Genomic DNA, 16,422 nt, shown 5'->3' with positions numbered 1-16,422 from the left:
TATTTTATAAATAAAAATGTAGGGATTGGTCTGTGTGTTCCATGAGAGTATGCATAAGAAAGTGATATAGTTGCAAATATCAATACAAATGCAGTGAGATTGGTTCAATTTTTTTCAAGACATTTGCATAGGAGAGAGGCTCCCCTTTATCCATCAAATCAACCAATGTATATACTGCTGTTTTCAAACAGGAAAACCTACGGCATTGTTGTATGGTGTAGTTTATAGAAGATGCAGCACTGAAATTAGTGGAGACAGACCAGGAACCAGTTATATTTTTCATTTCACCATTATTCACATGTAAGTGTGGTGTCTTCAGTCACAGGGCATTACAAGGATACACCTAGGTCTGTCACAGTGGCTAGCCCATATCAAGCTATCTGGAGGGTTGTTGTTGTTGCTGCTGTTGTATTTATATCTCAACCTTTTCCCTGACAGGGACGTAAGACAGCTTACAGCCAAACTAGAAAAAGCTAAGAATGTTGGGGGGAAAGAACAGTTATCACTGTCTGATATATGTGTGTGCATTGATAGGCTGGGAAGCAATGATCAGTTTGAGAAGAAATCTGAGTTGCTTAGTGGCATTGTACGGTACTCGAAGTGGTACTGCTGGAAGTCATTTTGACTGGGGACTGCTGCAAGTATCTCTTTTGAACTTTGGCTTCCATCTTGATCACATAAAAGCTAACAATAACTTGGTTATTGGTCAAGATAGGAGTTTGCACTATAGATGAGTTGTTGTTGGCATCCGTCTGTCTCAAGAGACAATGGAATGCACCTCCAGGAGTGAAGTTAAACTGCTGCATTAGCAGCATCGAAGCAACCTCGCTCGTGTGCAAGCCTGGGCACTATGTATTGAGGTCCTGGGCCGCCCAGGAGACAAGACCCCGTTCTTGGCCTCACTGCTGTGGTCCAAAGGAAAGCAGAGCAATATGTTTGGCACCAGCTTGACTGCAGGAGTTGCCAGAAAGTGGCATACAAGGTGCCATCCATGCGCCTTAGGAACTCCAATCCGAATTTGTATAGGGTTTACTCCTTAGCTTTTTCTTCTCCCCAAAATATCCCACAAGGCAGTGGAGGATTAGGATCAGAGTTTTCCTTCTGCTAGATGGGCTACCTTCCCTGGTTGATCCTCACCTGGTTTAGCTGGCTAGTCAAAGCTGTTCGTGGGATGCGGCCTCTGTGAGCTCTCACTTGTGGCGCCTAGAAGCTTGCTATATGAAGATTGCTTGGAATAAGAGGAGTCCTGACAAGATATTAATCTGTATTTTGGCTGTCTGTGATAACCTATTCTCATAGGTGCCAACTATGCGGGCCCATGGTTACTCAGGCACCCACAAATATTAAATGTAGGGGCCAGGCACCCCAAGAATCTCTTTGGTGGTGCATGCGTGCCCCACAGCATGTAGCCATGACATCAGCATGCCACGGGGCATGCACATCACCACATCATCAAGCCCCTGAGATGTGCATATGTCACGTCAGCACATCGACGGGCATGCATGCACCATGTCATCACACGCCCGCGACATGCAGACGTGATGTCAGCACACCCTGGGCATCCACTGTTGCAGGGGCAAGGTGGCACGCCTGCCTATTCTAACTTCATTTATTTAGTTTCTGGGGACTTTTAAGTTTGGTAGTTTCAACTAATTACCAAACTTAAAACCATGGAGAGACCTGGTCTGAACAAAGACATTGGATTCTTATCTCATTATACATGACAAAGCTATCTTTAGCCATTTTACCCCCTGCCTTTTCCTATAAAACCAATTGCAGTCGTTAACAGTCGTCAACAGGTTTCCCACATCTATCAGCCAATCACCCATTCCCACCACCCTTCTGAGTAATACCCCTCCTCACTCTCTCACTATTATATAAGGGTCTGGTGACTTCTGTTTCAGTGTATCTGAAAGCTCATACCAAGAACAAACTTAGTTGGTCTCTAAGGTGCTACTGGAAGGAATTTTTTTATTTTTTATTTTGTTGAGGACTTGGGAGTTCACATTTGGAGGTACCAAATTGAAGCTGGATATAGTGAAGTTGCATGTATTACAGCTACTCTGTATTTCTTAGGTGTCCCAAGGGCAATGAATTGATCTGACTTGTAGATTTCCTGCAGCATCAGAATATCGGGATGTTACTTAGCCAAGGGGGTTGGGCAACCCTCTTGCATCTGACAGGTTTGCAAAGCTTTTTACATTGCAGGATACCACTTATGATCTAAAAAAAGAAAGAAAGCAATTTGGAATCTTTGCATCACATGAGTATTAACATGTTCTCTCTCCTTTTAAGATGCAAACAAATTTCTTACCGCTTATAAATATTACAAGTTTGAGTCACCAAAATGAGTCTTCGTTTTGTGATTAATTTCTAATTTTGGAAATATTTCTTATTTGATTCTGGACAATGTGTTTAATAAAGAACTTATTTGGTTTGCTTTTTTACCTAAGGGGAGTTTTAGAGGAGCCTCTTTCTATGCTGTTTCAGAGTAAAGATGAATGAATAAACTCTAAATCAATGGATAATCTCATACTGGGTTTTTAATCTGAACACACATCTTACTGCTTAAACTCTAAATACCTTTGAAACATATTCAAGGACATATTTACACTACAAACATATATCTGTTTTAACTGTCATAGCATTTCCCCAGAAAATCCTTAGAATTGTAGTCTGGCATAGTACCAGACCTCTTGTTAGAGATTCGTAGTGCCACTACCCGACTTCAAACTACATGTCCAACTTTCTTAAAGAGGGAATGCCAGTTCCAACAGAGTATGTCTGTGTTGTGGATACCTGTACATCCAAACTTCAGTGATGTAATTTATTAACTTGTTCCAATTAACTAGAGTAGTGGCATTCTGCATTCATCTGTGGATTGATTTTCTTCAAAATCATAAAATCCAGATCTAATTTTTTAAAGATGCTCTTTTGATAGAAAGGCTTTTGTGTATCATTAAAAAAAGAAACAAAACCCAGATGTGCATATTGCATCTACTATATAAGCCAAGACTAAACAATATATATATCCTCCAGATGTTGTGGTCTACAACACCCATCGTTCCTAGTCAGGCTGACCAATGGTCAGGGATGTTGAAAGTTGTAGTCTAGTACACGTTTACTTGACATAATGTTGTCTACTCCTGAATTAAGTAAGCTGTGACTTCCTAAACCAAGCTAGAATGGTAAGATTACATTCACTGTATGGGTGTTCTGCCTTCTGCAGCACACAATAGTGGATCATAAACAAACAGTTTATTCCGTCCTCCTTGGAAGCAGGGACTACGTGGTTCTTTCATATCCTCTCCACATCTGACAAAGGTAAATAGTCAACATATGTCAGATTAAGTGTTCAAGGTATTTAAACAAGCAATGAGCTAATGGCATATTTTCCTCAAGATTTTTTTAAAAAAGTTTTAGTATTGAATTCGGTGCAGTTTTGACAACTTTGTATGCACGGTTTTTAAAACTTTTTGTTCCTATTTAAAATAGATATACTGTAGTTTGAAGACTATATAGCACCTTATTCTAATATGGTGTAGGATTTCTGCTGCCCTCTTAACAGCAGTCTGGTCTGCTAAATAATATGACACTTAACAGCTAAGTTGTAGCACTGCGATTTTTCCTTTGTCCTTTCAATTTGATATATAACTTGAAATATATTTAAACGTGATGAGGAGTGATACACAGAATTTCTTTCACCCTTCTCATATTCTGAGGGGTGCGGGGATAGACAAATAAATAAATAAATAAATACAAGGTTAGACAAGTAATTAACCTTATCTATATTGCCTGATGTACACCCCCAAGCTTGGAACATACCCTCATTGCAGAGGACAGCTTTGCATACTGCATCCATTAAATAAGTCAACCATGTATGCCTTGACCAAGTTGTGCTGGTATATTGGAAACTGCTAAAATAATGTGAATGCTTTGGGGAGAATGCAAGCTGAACTTTTGATGCAAGAAGAGCTTTTCCTATTACAGCTATTGACATTCACTGCTGGTAGGCCTTGTAATAAGCTTGTTGTTGTTCAGTCGTTCAGTCGTGTCCGACTCTTCGTGACCCCATGGACCAGAGCACGCCAGGCACGCCTATCCTTCACTGCCTCTCGCAGTTTGGCCAAACTCATGTTAGTAGCTTTGAGAACACTGTCCAACCATCTCATCCTCTGTTGTCCCCTTCTCCTTGTGCCCTCCATCTTTCCCAACATCAGGGTCTTTTCCAGGGAGTCTTCTCTTCTCATGAGGTGGCCAAAGTACTGGAGCCTCAACTTCAGGATCTGTCCTTCTAGTGAGCACTCAGGGCTGATTTCTTTGAGAATGGATAGGTTTGATCTTCTTGCAGTCCATGGGACTCTCAAGTCTCCTCCAGCACCATAATTCAAAAGCATCAATTCTTTGGCGATCAGCCTTCTTTATGGTCCAGCTCTCACTTCTGTACATTACTACTGGGAAAACCATAGCTTTAACTATACGGACCTTTGTTGGCAAGGTGATGTCTCTGCTTTTTAAGATGCTGTCTAGGTTTGTCATTGCTTTTCTCCCAAGAAGCTTCTAATTTCGTGACTGCTGTCACCATCTGCAGTGATCATGGAACCCAAGAAAGTGAAATTCAGGACTGCTAATAAGCTTAGCAGTCCTGAATACAGCTGTGTGAAACTTGGATTGCGCTACTCTTCTTGTTTTGACTCTGTGTGTCGCTGTGTGTTTGTGTGTTTTGCCTGACTCAGAGCTGAAATAATGCTGAAACATAAGAGTATCTCCTACCCACCCCAACTCTTCTGCAGCTTCCACCTGAAAGCACAAATCCCTGTCTGGCAACCATGGGGAAGAAAAGATTAATCCTGGAGGCTGAGCTTGATTTCACCCAAAGAAAGCTGGGCTAAAGTCAAAGCCGAGCTAAATTCAAAGTGCATACCTTGTCTGATTCAAGGTTCATCTTGAAAGCACCACTGAGTTCAGTATGCAAGGGAGCCAATCTCTTACAGCTATGATCCAGAAATTGTTTTAAAGACCATATGAGAGACAATCCAATAGAAAATGCATAGATAAAGAAAAGCTTACAAAAAGTAAATTGAGTTGATCAGTACTTGTTAGCGGTGCACATCACACTTTTGGAAGGGTATCTGTCTTGTGGAAAGACTGTTGAAAGGAACATAGAAATAATAGCAAAGCGAAGGTATTTTTAACGTAGCTAGCGCCTTAGATGTACATTTGCAAAAAGGACAGAGTGTATCTATGTTAAAAAAATGGCATAAAATAAAATGACATTTCAAGTTTCTGTGAGGGCTGCTTGACCTGTTGCTGTGAAAACTGGGTACCCACACTACAGTTTTGCCTACTTGCAAATACCTATCCCACATTCAAGAGTTCTTTTTGTAACAAATGAAATACAGAAAACATTTTTACGTAACAGAGTTACTTACTTTTTAAATAAATTGACTCTCAAATCGCTAGGAACCTCCAAGACTGTTGTTATTCTCTTAAATAACATCGGTAAATATACGAAGGGTGAAATGTAATCATTCACCACTCTAGCCAGTGAAATCATGGGAAAATTGATAGGCTTTAAAGCATACTTGAAAGGTATATCAGTTAAAAAGTTAAGTAAATAACTGGGTTATAATACAAAGTGGATGAATGTATCACAAATTTGACTCAATGCAGTGTGTCACACGTGAATGAAATTCCTGCTTCCATTTTAGAAAACAGTACTTTCTGTAGCATTTTAATGCACAAATTAATGTACAGTGGTACCTCGGTTTAAGAACAGCCCTGTTTACAAACTATTCAGTTTAAGAACTCCGCAAAACCGGAAGTAGTGTCCCAGTTGGGAATGACTGAATTGGGAATGACTGAGAAGGCCCTGGATGAGGCCAAGAAACTGAGTCTAAATACTGGTAAGATGGAGGCACTGTGGAGGAGTAGTTCCCAGCTCCAGGAAGTTGGTATGTTAACTCCCCTGGAATGGGGTTGCACTCTTCCTGAAGGAGCAAGTAGGTGGTTTGGGGGTGCTCCCGAATCCAGCTCTGTTACTGGAGATGCTGGTATCCTCAGTGTCTAGGGGTGCCTTGTACCAACTTAGGTTGGTAAGACAACTACAACTGTTCCTGGATCAGGATAGCTTGACCACAGTCGTCCATTCACTGATAACCTCATGGTTCAATTAGTCCAATGCACCCTATGATTTGGAGGCTGAAGCTGGTGCAGAACAGGGCAGCTAGGTTGCTTGTGGGGGCAAGCTGTCACCAGCGTATAACACCCTGCTTGCAGGATTTGCAATAGGTGCCAATCTGCTACTGGGCTGAATTCAACGTGCTGGTAATAGCAGAGAAGTCTCAAGACCAGGTTTATTGAGAGAGCACCTTATGCCTTATACAGCCAGTAGATCACTGCTGTCTGTGGGAGAGTCTCTTCTGCAAGTTCCAAAGATCTCAGAAACCTGTTTCACAATAACTCAGAGCAGGCTTGTAATATAGTTGCCCCTGTTCTGTGGAATGGCAGTCCTGTCAAGGTACAACAGGTGCCCACTATATGCACTTTCCTGAAGCAATTGAAGACATTTGTGTTCTGACAGGCTTTCCTAGCTGGAAAAATGGGTCTTTACCCTGAGTGTCTGTTTTGTATGGTTTTAGTCTTGATTTAAATATATTTGTTGTGGTTTTCATTTTTCGTTTTCAATTATCTTTAGTGTAAATAGCCTTGAGAATTTTTTTAGAAGCCAGATAATAAATAATTGATAATGATGATGATGATAGTAGTAGAGGTACTTACTATATTTTTATAACCCCAGCCCACAAGGTGGGTTTAAATGTTTTAAATAAATTGACTGCATGTGTGAAAATATTTTTGTGGTGAGATCACTCGCATTCATACAAGAGGCATGCCCAAGCCATGCTAATGCTGTGCTATTAATATTTGTGATTGTCTTTTTCATATTTTTTAAATAAATAATCTGAATGTAAGGTTTTGAGTGTGCTCACTGTTGCCTAATCACCTGCTTTTCAAAGTGGCTACCACTACTTTTCTTTTTCACATGCCAGAAAGCTAGAGAGGACCATGAAGCAACTAGGGTAGCCTGAAGGTCTTTTAGGATTATTGATGACAAAAATTAAAATCAGAGTCCAATTCTGGAATGTGTGGCATAACAGATAAATCTGGTACTGACACTAGTAACTGGCTGAATTGCCAACTGGAAGAGCTATGAGGATTAACCATTGTGTTCTCTAACTTTGAGATTAGTATTTAATAACCTCTATAACTTCTCTATTCTGTTTCCCCCTATTTTCATAGAGGTGGAAGGAAAGGTTAAGAGAAAGTGACTTTGCCAAGGCTGCCCAGTGTATTTTCTTGGGTGAGCCAGGATTTGCACCTGGATCTTCCATATTCAAATAAAGTACTTTTCAGTGGAGTGCGGTGATGTTTTACCCTTGTATGCCACTCTATTTGTATGTTTTGGCTGATGAATTGCCATTAGAATTTCAAGTTCCTGGTGCCAGTTTCTTTTCCTTTTGATATATTAAATACACTAGATCATCAGCTTCAACAAGAACAGCTAGTTCTTTTCAAATGATTTGCTTCTATGCTTTGTTTTCCTCTAAATTGTAAGTGAGATATTTGCATTCACAGAATGGTCACAGTAAGAAATACTTGCATTTGCTTATCTTTTAAGTGAGATGGATTGATTGTACAGCACAGTGATACACAGTGCTAGTGTGTAACATACCTAAGAACAGGCAACCTATCTGTGGGGTCATCCCCCCCATATAAGCAAATGGAAGCTTGCTGCCCCCTATATTTTTGGAAGACTGCAAACAAAACATAAATACTATTCAAATGCAAAATGAGAGAACGTTAATGGTTCTACTGAAACAAAATAAAAAAAATCATTTTTTTAAATTTATTTTTTGCAGTAGCACCTTAAAGACCAACTAAGTTTGTTCTTGGTATGAGCTTGGAAGTGTGCATCTCATACCAAGAACAAACTTAGTTGGTCTTTAAGTTGCTACTGGGAGGAATTTTTTTTATTTTGTTTCGACTATGGCAGATCAACACGGCTACCTACCTGTAACTGGTTCTACTGAAAATTTCACAGTAGTCACAGTTGACAAAGACTCTGTAAATAGGGTTAGTCTGAAACGCACACATTTCCTGTAAAAAAACAACAATGCAGAGTTGTGTTGAGCGAGTTCCATCAGGATGGCTAACCCGCCCGCCCCCCGCAAAATAGGGGGACGATGACAAGATTCTATATTGTACAGGCACATTCTGAGTAAAGGAGGGTGATGGGGAAGGGACACAGAATGCCCATGCCCACTCTCCCCTCCTTCCATGTTCGTTTTAACCCACAGTTATGAATCCCTGAAAAACACATACATAGCTCAAAATGAATAATGAATGTATTTCCTGGAGAGGTACAGTATCCCCTCGACCGTTTTGGTGTTGTTACCAGAACTTGCTTTCCAGAGGTGTGGTTTTCATGTGCATGCTGCCTCTGACAGTGGATGGGGTTATCAAGCTGTTGATTCTGGATGAGTGCAAGTGCCACAGCAGTGCTAAGGAGCAAACTGAAATGGTTAAATGTAAAGGGCGCTAAGGCTTACACTTACACTTCCAGTTTTACATTTCACAGTAACAGATCTGAAATTGGAACGGAACACAAGACTTAACAAGAAATCGCGGTCTGTTGTGGATTCCTGACACGTGAACCTGAATGGCTTACATGTTTGTAAATTATTGCTACATACATTCACATGTTTTCAGGGAATACCCGAAGCATGTTAAGTGCACACCTAGAAAGCATTGTGTATGAAGCAACTCTTAGAGAACATTGTTGCTTACTACTACTGATTGCTACTGCTTCTGACTCTTCCGTTTTCAGGCTGCTGCTGCTGCTGTACCTGCTGCTCTTTGGAAGCAGAGGCGGCAGAACAGGTGGCCCTGTTTTATCTACCCAGGAATACCACCTGTGCAGAGACATCAAGGAGAATGGAGGTTTCTTTATTTTCAAAGGCCAGCATAAAATGGTTGCTTTTTTTATATAAAATGTATGTCGCGTGTAGCTGATATGATAAGATACGCTATTGATTTATGCTCTTTCATGATGCTTCTAAGGCACGCATTTATTGTTTTTGACATTTTACAGAATGCTGAAATTGGGACTGTGTTTTTGCAGTGTGCGTGGCCTATTTTTACCCGTGTTTTTGCAGGGGCTGTTGGAGGAGTCTTAACTTTGCTCATGAGAAGGGCAGGGTGCTAATGTGCACTGATAACGTATTGCTTCCTTCTCTTTCTTTCAGGGAATATGTGGGAGACTGTGGACTTCATGCTTCCGACATAGGAACAGAACCAGATTAGGAATCTCCACTTCTGAGAGAATGCTGGGAATCTGCAGAGGGCGACGGAAATTCCTGGCTGCCTCTCTGACTCTCCTTTTTGTTCCTGCTGTAACCTGGATTTACCTGTTTGCTGGGAGCTTTGAAGGTAAGAGGAAAAAGCCTGTCTAATATTGATGGGTTTGGGGAGCTGATGAGTTTGGGGACTTTCGTTGCTGTCACTTTAGATCTAGCAGCATTTGGACAGATGGGATGAAGTTGTCATCTGTTGCCTCCCCCATTTCTCCACCCACTATAAAAAGGGGGGAGGCGATGCTGTCTCTGCACCCTGACATTTTCAGTATCTATTTTCCAGACCTCCTAGTTAGCTAACTTCTGTGGTTGTGCCTATTTTGAAGGTTGTAGCACAAACTGATTTATTAGCATCATAGACTGATTTTATATATATCACCTTCCTTCAGCAACAGTATTTGTTTAACTGTCCTTGTGCAGACTGACAGTTGAACCCCAGTACAATACAAGCTGTTTGCCTTCAACTAGGAGTAAAGGACCAGTTTTTGCTTCCCATCTTCACACAGTTAACTATTTATGATCCGAACAGTGTTTAAAACAGAGCAGCATTTTTAAAGTGAAATTTCTCCTCTTCATCAATGCATGTCCCCTGCAAGTGGCAGTTCAGAGCTGGTCGCAGCATTGCTGGAAGCAATCTGATTACATTTCATGATTCAAACTCTGTGCTTGGAAAAATGAAGAAAAATAAATCTACATTTTAGTGGAGGTCTGATAAAATAATTGCCTGATATAAATTGATTTTTTTCTTACAACTTGTTGGGGGAAAGGGAGATTCTGCATTTCACAAAGAACATCAAAACAAAATCTGCTTATTTTTATGCCGCCATTTACACAGGTCACAGTGTGGTTTACAGTAAAAATAACAAGTAAATAAGAATGCATTAAACCCATAAGAAATGCAATCTATTGACAACAACAACAACAACAACTTTTTCCCCCCACACTGCCCATCTGACTGGGTTGCCCCAGATATTCTGGTTAGCTTCCTACATAATATACAGGTAAAAAAGGTAAATGACCCCTGGACGGTTAAGTCCAGTCAAAGGCAACTATGGGGTGCGGCGCTCATCTCACTTCAGGTCAAGGGGTCTGGCGTTTGTCCACAAACAGCTTTCCGGGTCATGTGGCCAGCATGACTAAACCGCTTCTGGCGCAACGGAAGACCGTGATATCAGCCAGAGCACACGGAAATGGCGTTTACCTTCCTGCCGCTGTGGTATATATTTATCTACATGCACTGATGTGCTTTCGAACTGCTAGGTTGGCAGAAACTGGGACAGAGCAACAGGAGCTCACCCCACCCCGTCATGCAGATTCGAGCTGCTGACCTTCCAATCGGCAAACCCAAGAGGCTCAGTGGTTTAGACCACAGCGCTACCCGCGTCCCCTACATAATACACAAAAACACAGCAACAACACAACAGAACATCACACATTAAAAGTGTTCCAATACAGGGCTGTCTCCAGATGTCTATGGAAGATTGTATAATTTTTTATCCCTTTGACATCTGATGGGAAGGTGTTTCACATCGTGGGTGCCACAATCGAGAAGGCCCTCTGCCTGATTCCCTGTAACTTCACTTCTCACAATGAGGGAACCACTGGAAGGCTCTTGGAGCTAGACCTCAGTGCCTGGGCTGAATCATGGGTGTGGAGACCTCCTTCAGGAATACATCACTGAAGCCATTAAGGGCTTTAAAGGCCTACATGTTCACAAACACTTAAAACACACACAACAACAAATTACTGAATGCTGTTGCTATTAGTAATTGTCAATCAAGTCCTTTCCTTCTCCATATACCCTCTGAAAAAGATGTGTCTTGACCAACTACCTGAAGTTATAAAGAAGTTGTAGGCTCACAGGATGAAACAACCCTGGTTCATGCTTCTCTTACTGAGGTTAACACTGTACAGCGGTGGGTGGGGGTGGGGCTAACCTGTGGCCCTCCAGTGGTCAGCAATGATGGGAGATGTAGGTAAGCAACTTCTGGAGTGCCATAGAGTCCAGCCAATGGAATGTCACACTCTCCGCTGATGTTGTCATTGCAGATGTCGACATATGCTTACATAGGCAAGTATTTAGTTAATTACAACTTGGCTGTCCCATAGTCATTGCATAAGTGCTTTCTAGAATAAAACATTAATGGAAGAGTGAGAAATTGGCTACTTGAAATCAGAATGGCTTTTGCATGCTGAAGAGGTTTGATTTCTCCCCTGCCCCTCCTTGCTCTATAATTCAAAGCTCTCCTTTAAAGAAGAGAAAGGTGACTTATTTTCCAAATTATTATTTCCTATCTTCTGTCTTGCAGTCCAGCTGTAGATAATCCCATCTCCCAGTTGCTTAGAGGCATTTACGAATCTGGAGTGTAAGTGTCATGTAACAAGTGTCTGACTCTCTCCTCCCACCCACCCCCCAACGTAAATGCAAGAGCAGCAGGCATTCAAACAGCTCCAGGACAGCAGCATAGATAGGAAGATAGTTTGTCCAGGTTTGTGTCTCCTAAGTATTCAAAAGATGAACATGGTGTGCTGTTTGAAAGACCCAGCTCAGTAGTAAAAGTAAGTTTTGAATTCCAGAGGTCCTATGCTCAGTCTCTCACATCTTCAGGAAGGGTTGGAAAAGGCTCTTGTTTGAAACCCTGGAGAGCTGATGTCATTGTGTAGATTATGCAGAGGTAGATGGGTCAGTGGTTGGAATCTGTCAAGAAGCTTCCTATCTGTCTCTCCCTTCCCAATACATTGTGCTGTCTTACTTGGTATAAGGAAGCTTCTCCCCCGCACCCACACCATAGAATCTTAGAATCATAGAGTTGAAAGGGACCCTGAGGTTCATCTATTCCAACCCCCTGCAAAGCAGGAATATGCAGCTGTTCCTTACAGGGATCAAAATTGCAGTCTTGTTTTTATCCGCACCACATGTGTGTTGTTGCATTTGTGGTGTCTTAAGAAGATATCCCATTATTTAGAAAATGATTTGTAGGGAGGTTTTTTGAGTTTTAAAAAACCTTCTGCAATATTGAATGTTACAACAATACAAAATCGTTCTAATTACAAAGAAAGGGGGAGGTATTCACCAATAAATTGCACTGCTTACAAAATAAACATAAAATAGCTCTTTTGGTTTTAACATTGTACTCCAGGCTTCATTATCATTTCAGCAAGCAACGTAAACAACAACATAGCAAATACAAAATACAAGTAAAGAGTTACTCAACAAAATAGAAAAATAATAACAAATTTTTAAAAAAAAGAAAGGAAAAAGAGAACTAATTAGCTCTTGAGCCATTATTTGCCAAACAAATGAATCCAATAACCATCATATATATATGTGTGTGTGTATGGATATATGAACAGTGAAATTGAAAGAGATCTAATTAGCCTAATAAAAACAACCAGTGATTAAGAAACACAAATAATACCTGGATGGCATTTTAACAGTTTTTTCAACACTGATATAGTGTTTTCATTTTAAACCTTTTCCATGCCTTGTTCAGCTTTCCTTTGGACCACATCAGCGAGGCTGAGAAGGGGGTCTTGTCTTTTGGGCAGCCCAGGACCTCCATGCACACTGCCCAGGCTTCCACCCCAAAAAGGTCACTTCAGTGCTCCTAACGCAGCAAAAACATTGTGGTAGGCAGCGTTTACAAGTTAACGGTCTCTGCAGCCACAGCAGACGCTGTGATTCTCCAGCAGTTTGATTTCACCCTCAGAGGCGCACTAATGGTCTGTTGAGACAGATAGATGCCTACAACAAACAACTCCATCAGCCACATCCAGCATGGCTAACGATCAGGTGTGTTGGGAGTTAAAATCAAACAACATCTGTAGGGCCACAGGCTGTCCATCCTTGCAGTAATCACTGCCTCTGATGCTTCCTCTTCCAGTGCATACCAGTAACATATGTTTTGTGGCCATAGTAGGTAACTAGTTTTTTTCCCCCCTAGAGGGACACTTGAAATGCAGAGTGAGAGTACATGGGTCAGCAACGTGATCTTGTACCATGTTCTGTTACGACAATTATATTTTTTCCTATCTCCTACCTTTAGTTAGGCAACCAGGAAACTGGCTTTGGCTTTGACGAGGGACACCAGCTTCTGAACAGTAGTTTTAGGAATTAATTGTCCATTTTCAAGCCTTCCTTACATTGGCAGGCTCCGAATAGACAGTCTCAGCTTCCCTACCCCCTTCCTTTCTTTTCCTCCCCCCCCCCCCTTGCAGCAGTAGCTGTTTCCTTTATGGGCTGGGGGGATTTAAATTTTCCGATCTTACAATTCAGCACCTCAAAACCCAAAGGAGATGAAGGACTCTCATCTGTTTAGCTAACATCTTGAAAGACAAAGCTAATACTGAAGCATGAAAAAGAGAATGAGGTTTATTCCCCGGTGCATACATAAGCAATATTTGAATGAGCAGTGATTCAAAAGTAACTTTAGTTTCTGTCAGATTGAGAGAGGAACTGAGATGTCTTGCCAAGACTAAAACACTGATCTCATATAACCTGATTCCCCCTCCACCTGAGAATTGCCTGTGGTCACTGTTTTTGCAACAGAACAGGCTTGCACAGGTTCTGTGACTCCCCTGGATGAATGCAACCCAACAGCCATGTGATATTCTGCAAGGAACTAGATAACCCCAACCCCAATTTTGTTATTCTAGGCAGGTAGCAAAACCAGAAATTTTATTGCCACTAATTCCCAACCTGCCAGATGACATTATTTTAAATGTTGGGCTGCATTTGACTTGGTAAGTCACACATTGTGCTGGTCTGCTTTAGAAGAAGGAAAATTGCATGAGCCTTAGTTTGAAGTAATGAATACATGAGGCTGCTTCATATCGAATGGGATGTTTGGCCCATTCAGTATCATCTACTATGCCTTGCAGTGACTGTCCAAGGTCCTGGAAACTCTCAACACCTGCCCCGATCCTTTGTGACTGGAGGTACTAGGGACTCAACCCAGCACCTTCTCTATGAAGAGCCTGTGCTCTGTCACTGAGCCAAGGTCTCTTACCATAATCTGAGTGTTCAGCAGAGGCAGTTTTAGGGCAGCGTGACCGTTTCCCCCTCACTGAGCTCTGAGCAGAGAAGGTGCCCGGTAATCACTTTCCCGGCTATGGGAAGGAGGCATGTAGGCTCCGGCAGGGTCCTAGAGCCCTCCATTCTCCTTCCCAAAGCCTAGTTAGTACTTGCCAAGATTTGGGGAGAAGGTGAAAGGCTCTAGGACCCTCCTGGAATCCTCAAACCTCCTTCCCAAAGCCCAGCTCTGTGTGGGTGCTGGGGGAGGATTTTTGCCTAGCTTTTGTTGTTGTTGTTGTTCAGTCGTTCAGTCGTGTCCGACTCTTCGTGACCCCATGGACCAGAGCACGCCAGGCACGCCTATCCTTCACTGCCTCCCGCAGTTTGGCCAAACTCATGTTAGTAGCTTCGAGAATACTGTCCAACCATCTCATCCTTTGTCGTCCCCTTCTCCTTGTGCCCTCCATCTTTCCCAACATCAGGGTCTTTTCCAGGGAGTCTTCTCTTCTCATGAGGTGGCCAAAGTACTGGAGCCTCAACTTCAGGATCTGTCCTTCTAGTGAGCACTCAGGGCCGATTTCCTTGAGAATGGATAGGTTTGATCTTCTTGCAGTCCATGGGACTCTCAAGAGTCTCCTCCAGCACCATAATTCAAAAGCATCAATTCTTCGGCGATCAGCCTTCTTGATGGTCCAGCTCTCACTTCCGTACATTACTACTGGGAAAACCATAGCTTTAACTATACGGACCTTTGTTGGCAAGGTGATGTCTTTGCTTTTTAAGATGCTGTCTAGGTTTGTCATTGCTTTTCTCCCAAGAAGCAGGCGTCTTCTAATTTCGTGACTGCTGTCACCATCTGCAGTGATCATGGAACCCAAGAAAGTGAAATCTCTTACTGCCTCCATTTCTTCCCCTTCTATTTGCCAGGAGGTGATGGGACCAGTGGCCATGATCTTAGTTTTTTTGATGTTGAGCTTCAGACCATATTTTGCGCTCTCCTCTTTTACCCTCATTAAAAGGTTCTTCAATTCCTCCTCACTTTCTGCCATCAAGGTTGTATCATCAGCATATCTGAGGTTGTTGATATTTTTTCCGGCAATCTTAATTCCGGTTTGGGATTCATCCAGCCCAGCCTTTCGCATGATGAATTCTGCATATAAGTTAAATAAGCCGGGAGACAATATACAGCCTTGTCGTACTCCTTTCCCAATTTTGAACCAATCAGTTATTCCATATCCAGTTCTAACTGTAGCTTCTTGTCCCACATACAGATTTCTCAGGAGACGGATGAGGTGATCAGGCACTCCCATTTCTTTAAGAACTTTCCATAGTTTGCTGTGGTCGACACAGTCAAATGCTTTTGCGTAGTCAATGAAGCAGAAGTAGATGTTTTTCTGGAACTCTCTAGCTTTCTCCATAATCCAGCGCATGTTTGCAATTTGGTCTCTGGTTCCTCTGCCCCTTCGAAATCCAGCTTGCACTTCTGGGAGTTCTCGGTCCACGTACTGCTTAAGCCTGCCTTGTAGAATTTTAAGCATAACCTTGCTAGCGTGTGAAATGAGTGCAATTGTGCGGTAGTTAGAGCATTCTTTGGCACTGCCCTTCTTTGGGATTGGGATGTAAACTGATCTTCTCCAATCCTCTGGCCACTGCTGAGTTTTCCAAACTTGTTGGCATATTGAGTGTAGCACCTTAACAGCATCATCTTTTAGGATTTTAAATAGTTCAGCTGGAATATCATCACTTCCACTGGCCTTGTTGTTAGCGAGGCTTTCTAAGGCCCATTTGACTTCACTCTCCAGGATGTCTGGCTCAAGGTCAGCAACCACACTACCTGGGGTGTATGAGACATCTATATCTTTCTGGTATAGTTCCTCTGTGTATTCTTGCCACCTCTTCTTGATGTCTTCTGCTTCTGTTAGGTCCTTTCCACTTTTGTCCTTAATTGTGGTAATCTTTGTACGAAATGTTCCTTTCATATCTCCAATTTTCTTG

At 41.9% G+C, this 16,422-nt stretch overlaps 1 protein-coding gene across 1 annotated transcript in view; it reads left to right on the top strand.

The window, feature by feature from the left end:
• LARGE1 (LARGE xylosyl- and glucuronyltransferase 1) overlaps positions 1 to 16,422 on the top strand; it is a 307,061-nt gene that overhangs the window by 74,390 nt on the left and 216,249 nt on the right. Inside the window, exon 2 of the mRNA XM_033162533.1 lies at positions 9,306 to 9,489. Coding sequence (XP_033018424.1) covers positions 9,384 to 9,489 — 106 coding nt within the window. The 5' untranslated portion in view covers positions 9,306 to 9,383. The remainder of the gene's footprint in view (positions 1 to 9,305; positions 9,490 to 16,422) is intronic.

The sequence above is a fragment of the Lacerta agilis genome, chromosome 10 (assembly GCF_009819535.1).
Source record: "Lacerta agilis isolate rLacAgi1 chromosome 10, rLacAgi1.pri, whole genome shotgun sequence".
In the NCBI taxonomy this organism is placed as follows: Eukaryota; Metazoa; Chordata; class Lepidosauria; order Squamata; family Lacertidae; genus Lacerta; species Lacerta agilis.
Note: the sequence above shows the minus strand (reverse complement) of the source record. Positions and strands in the feature narration are given on the sequence as shown.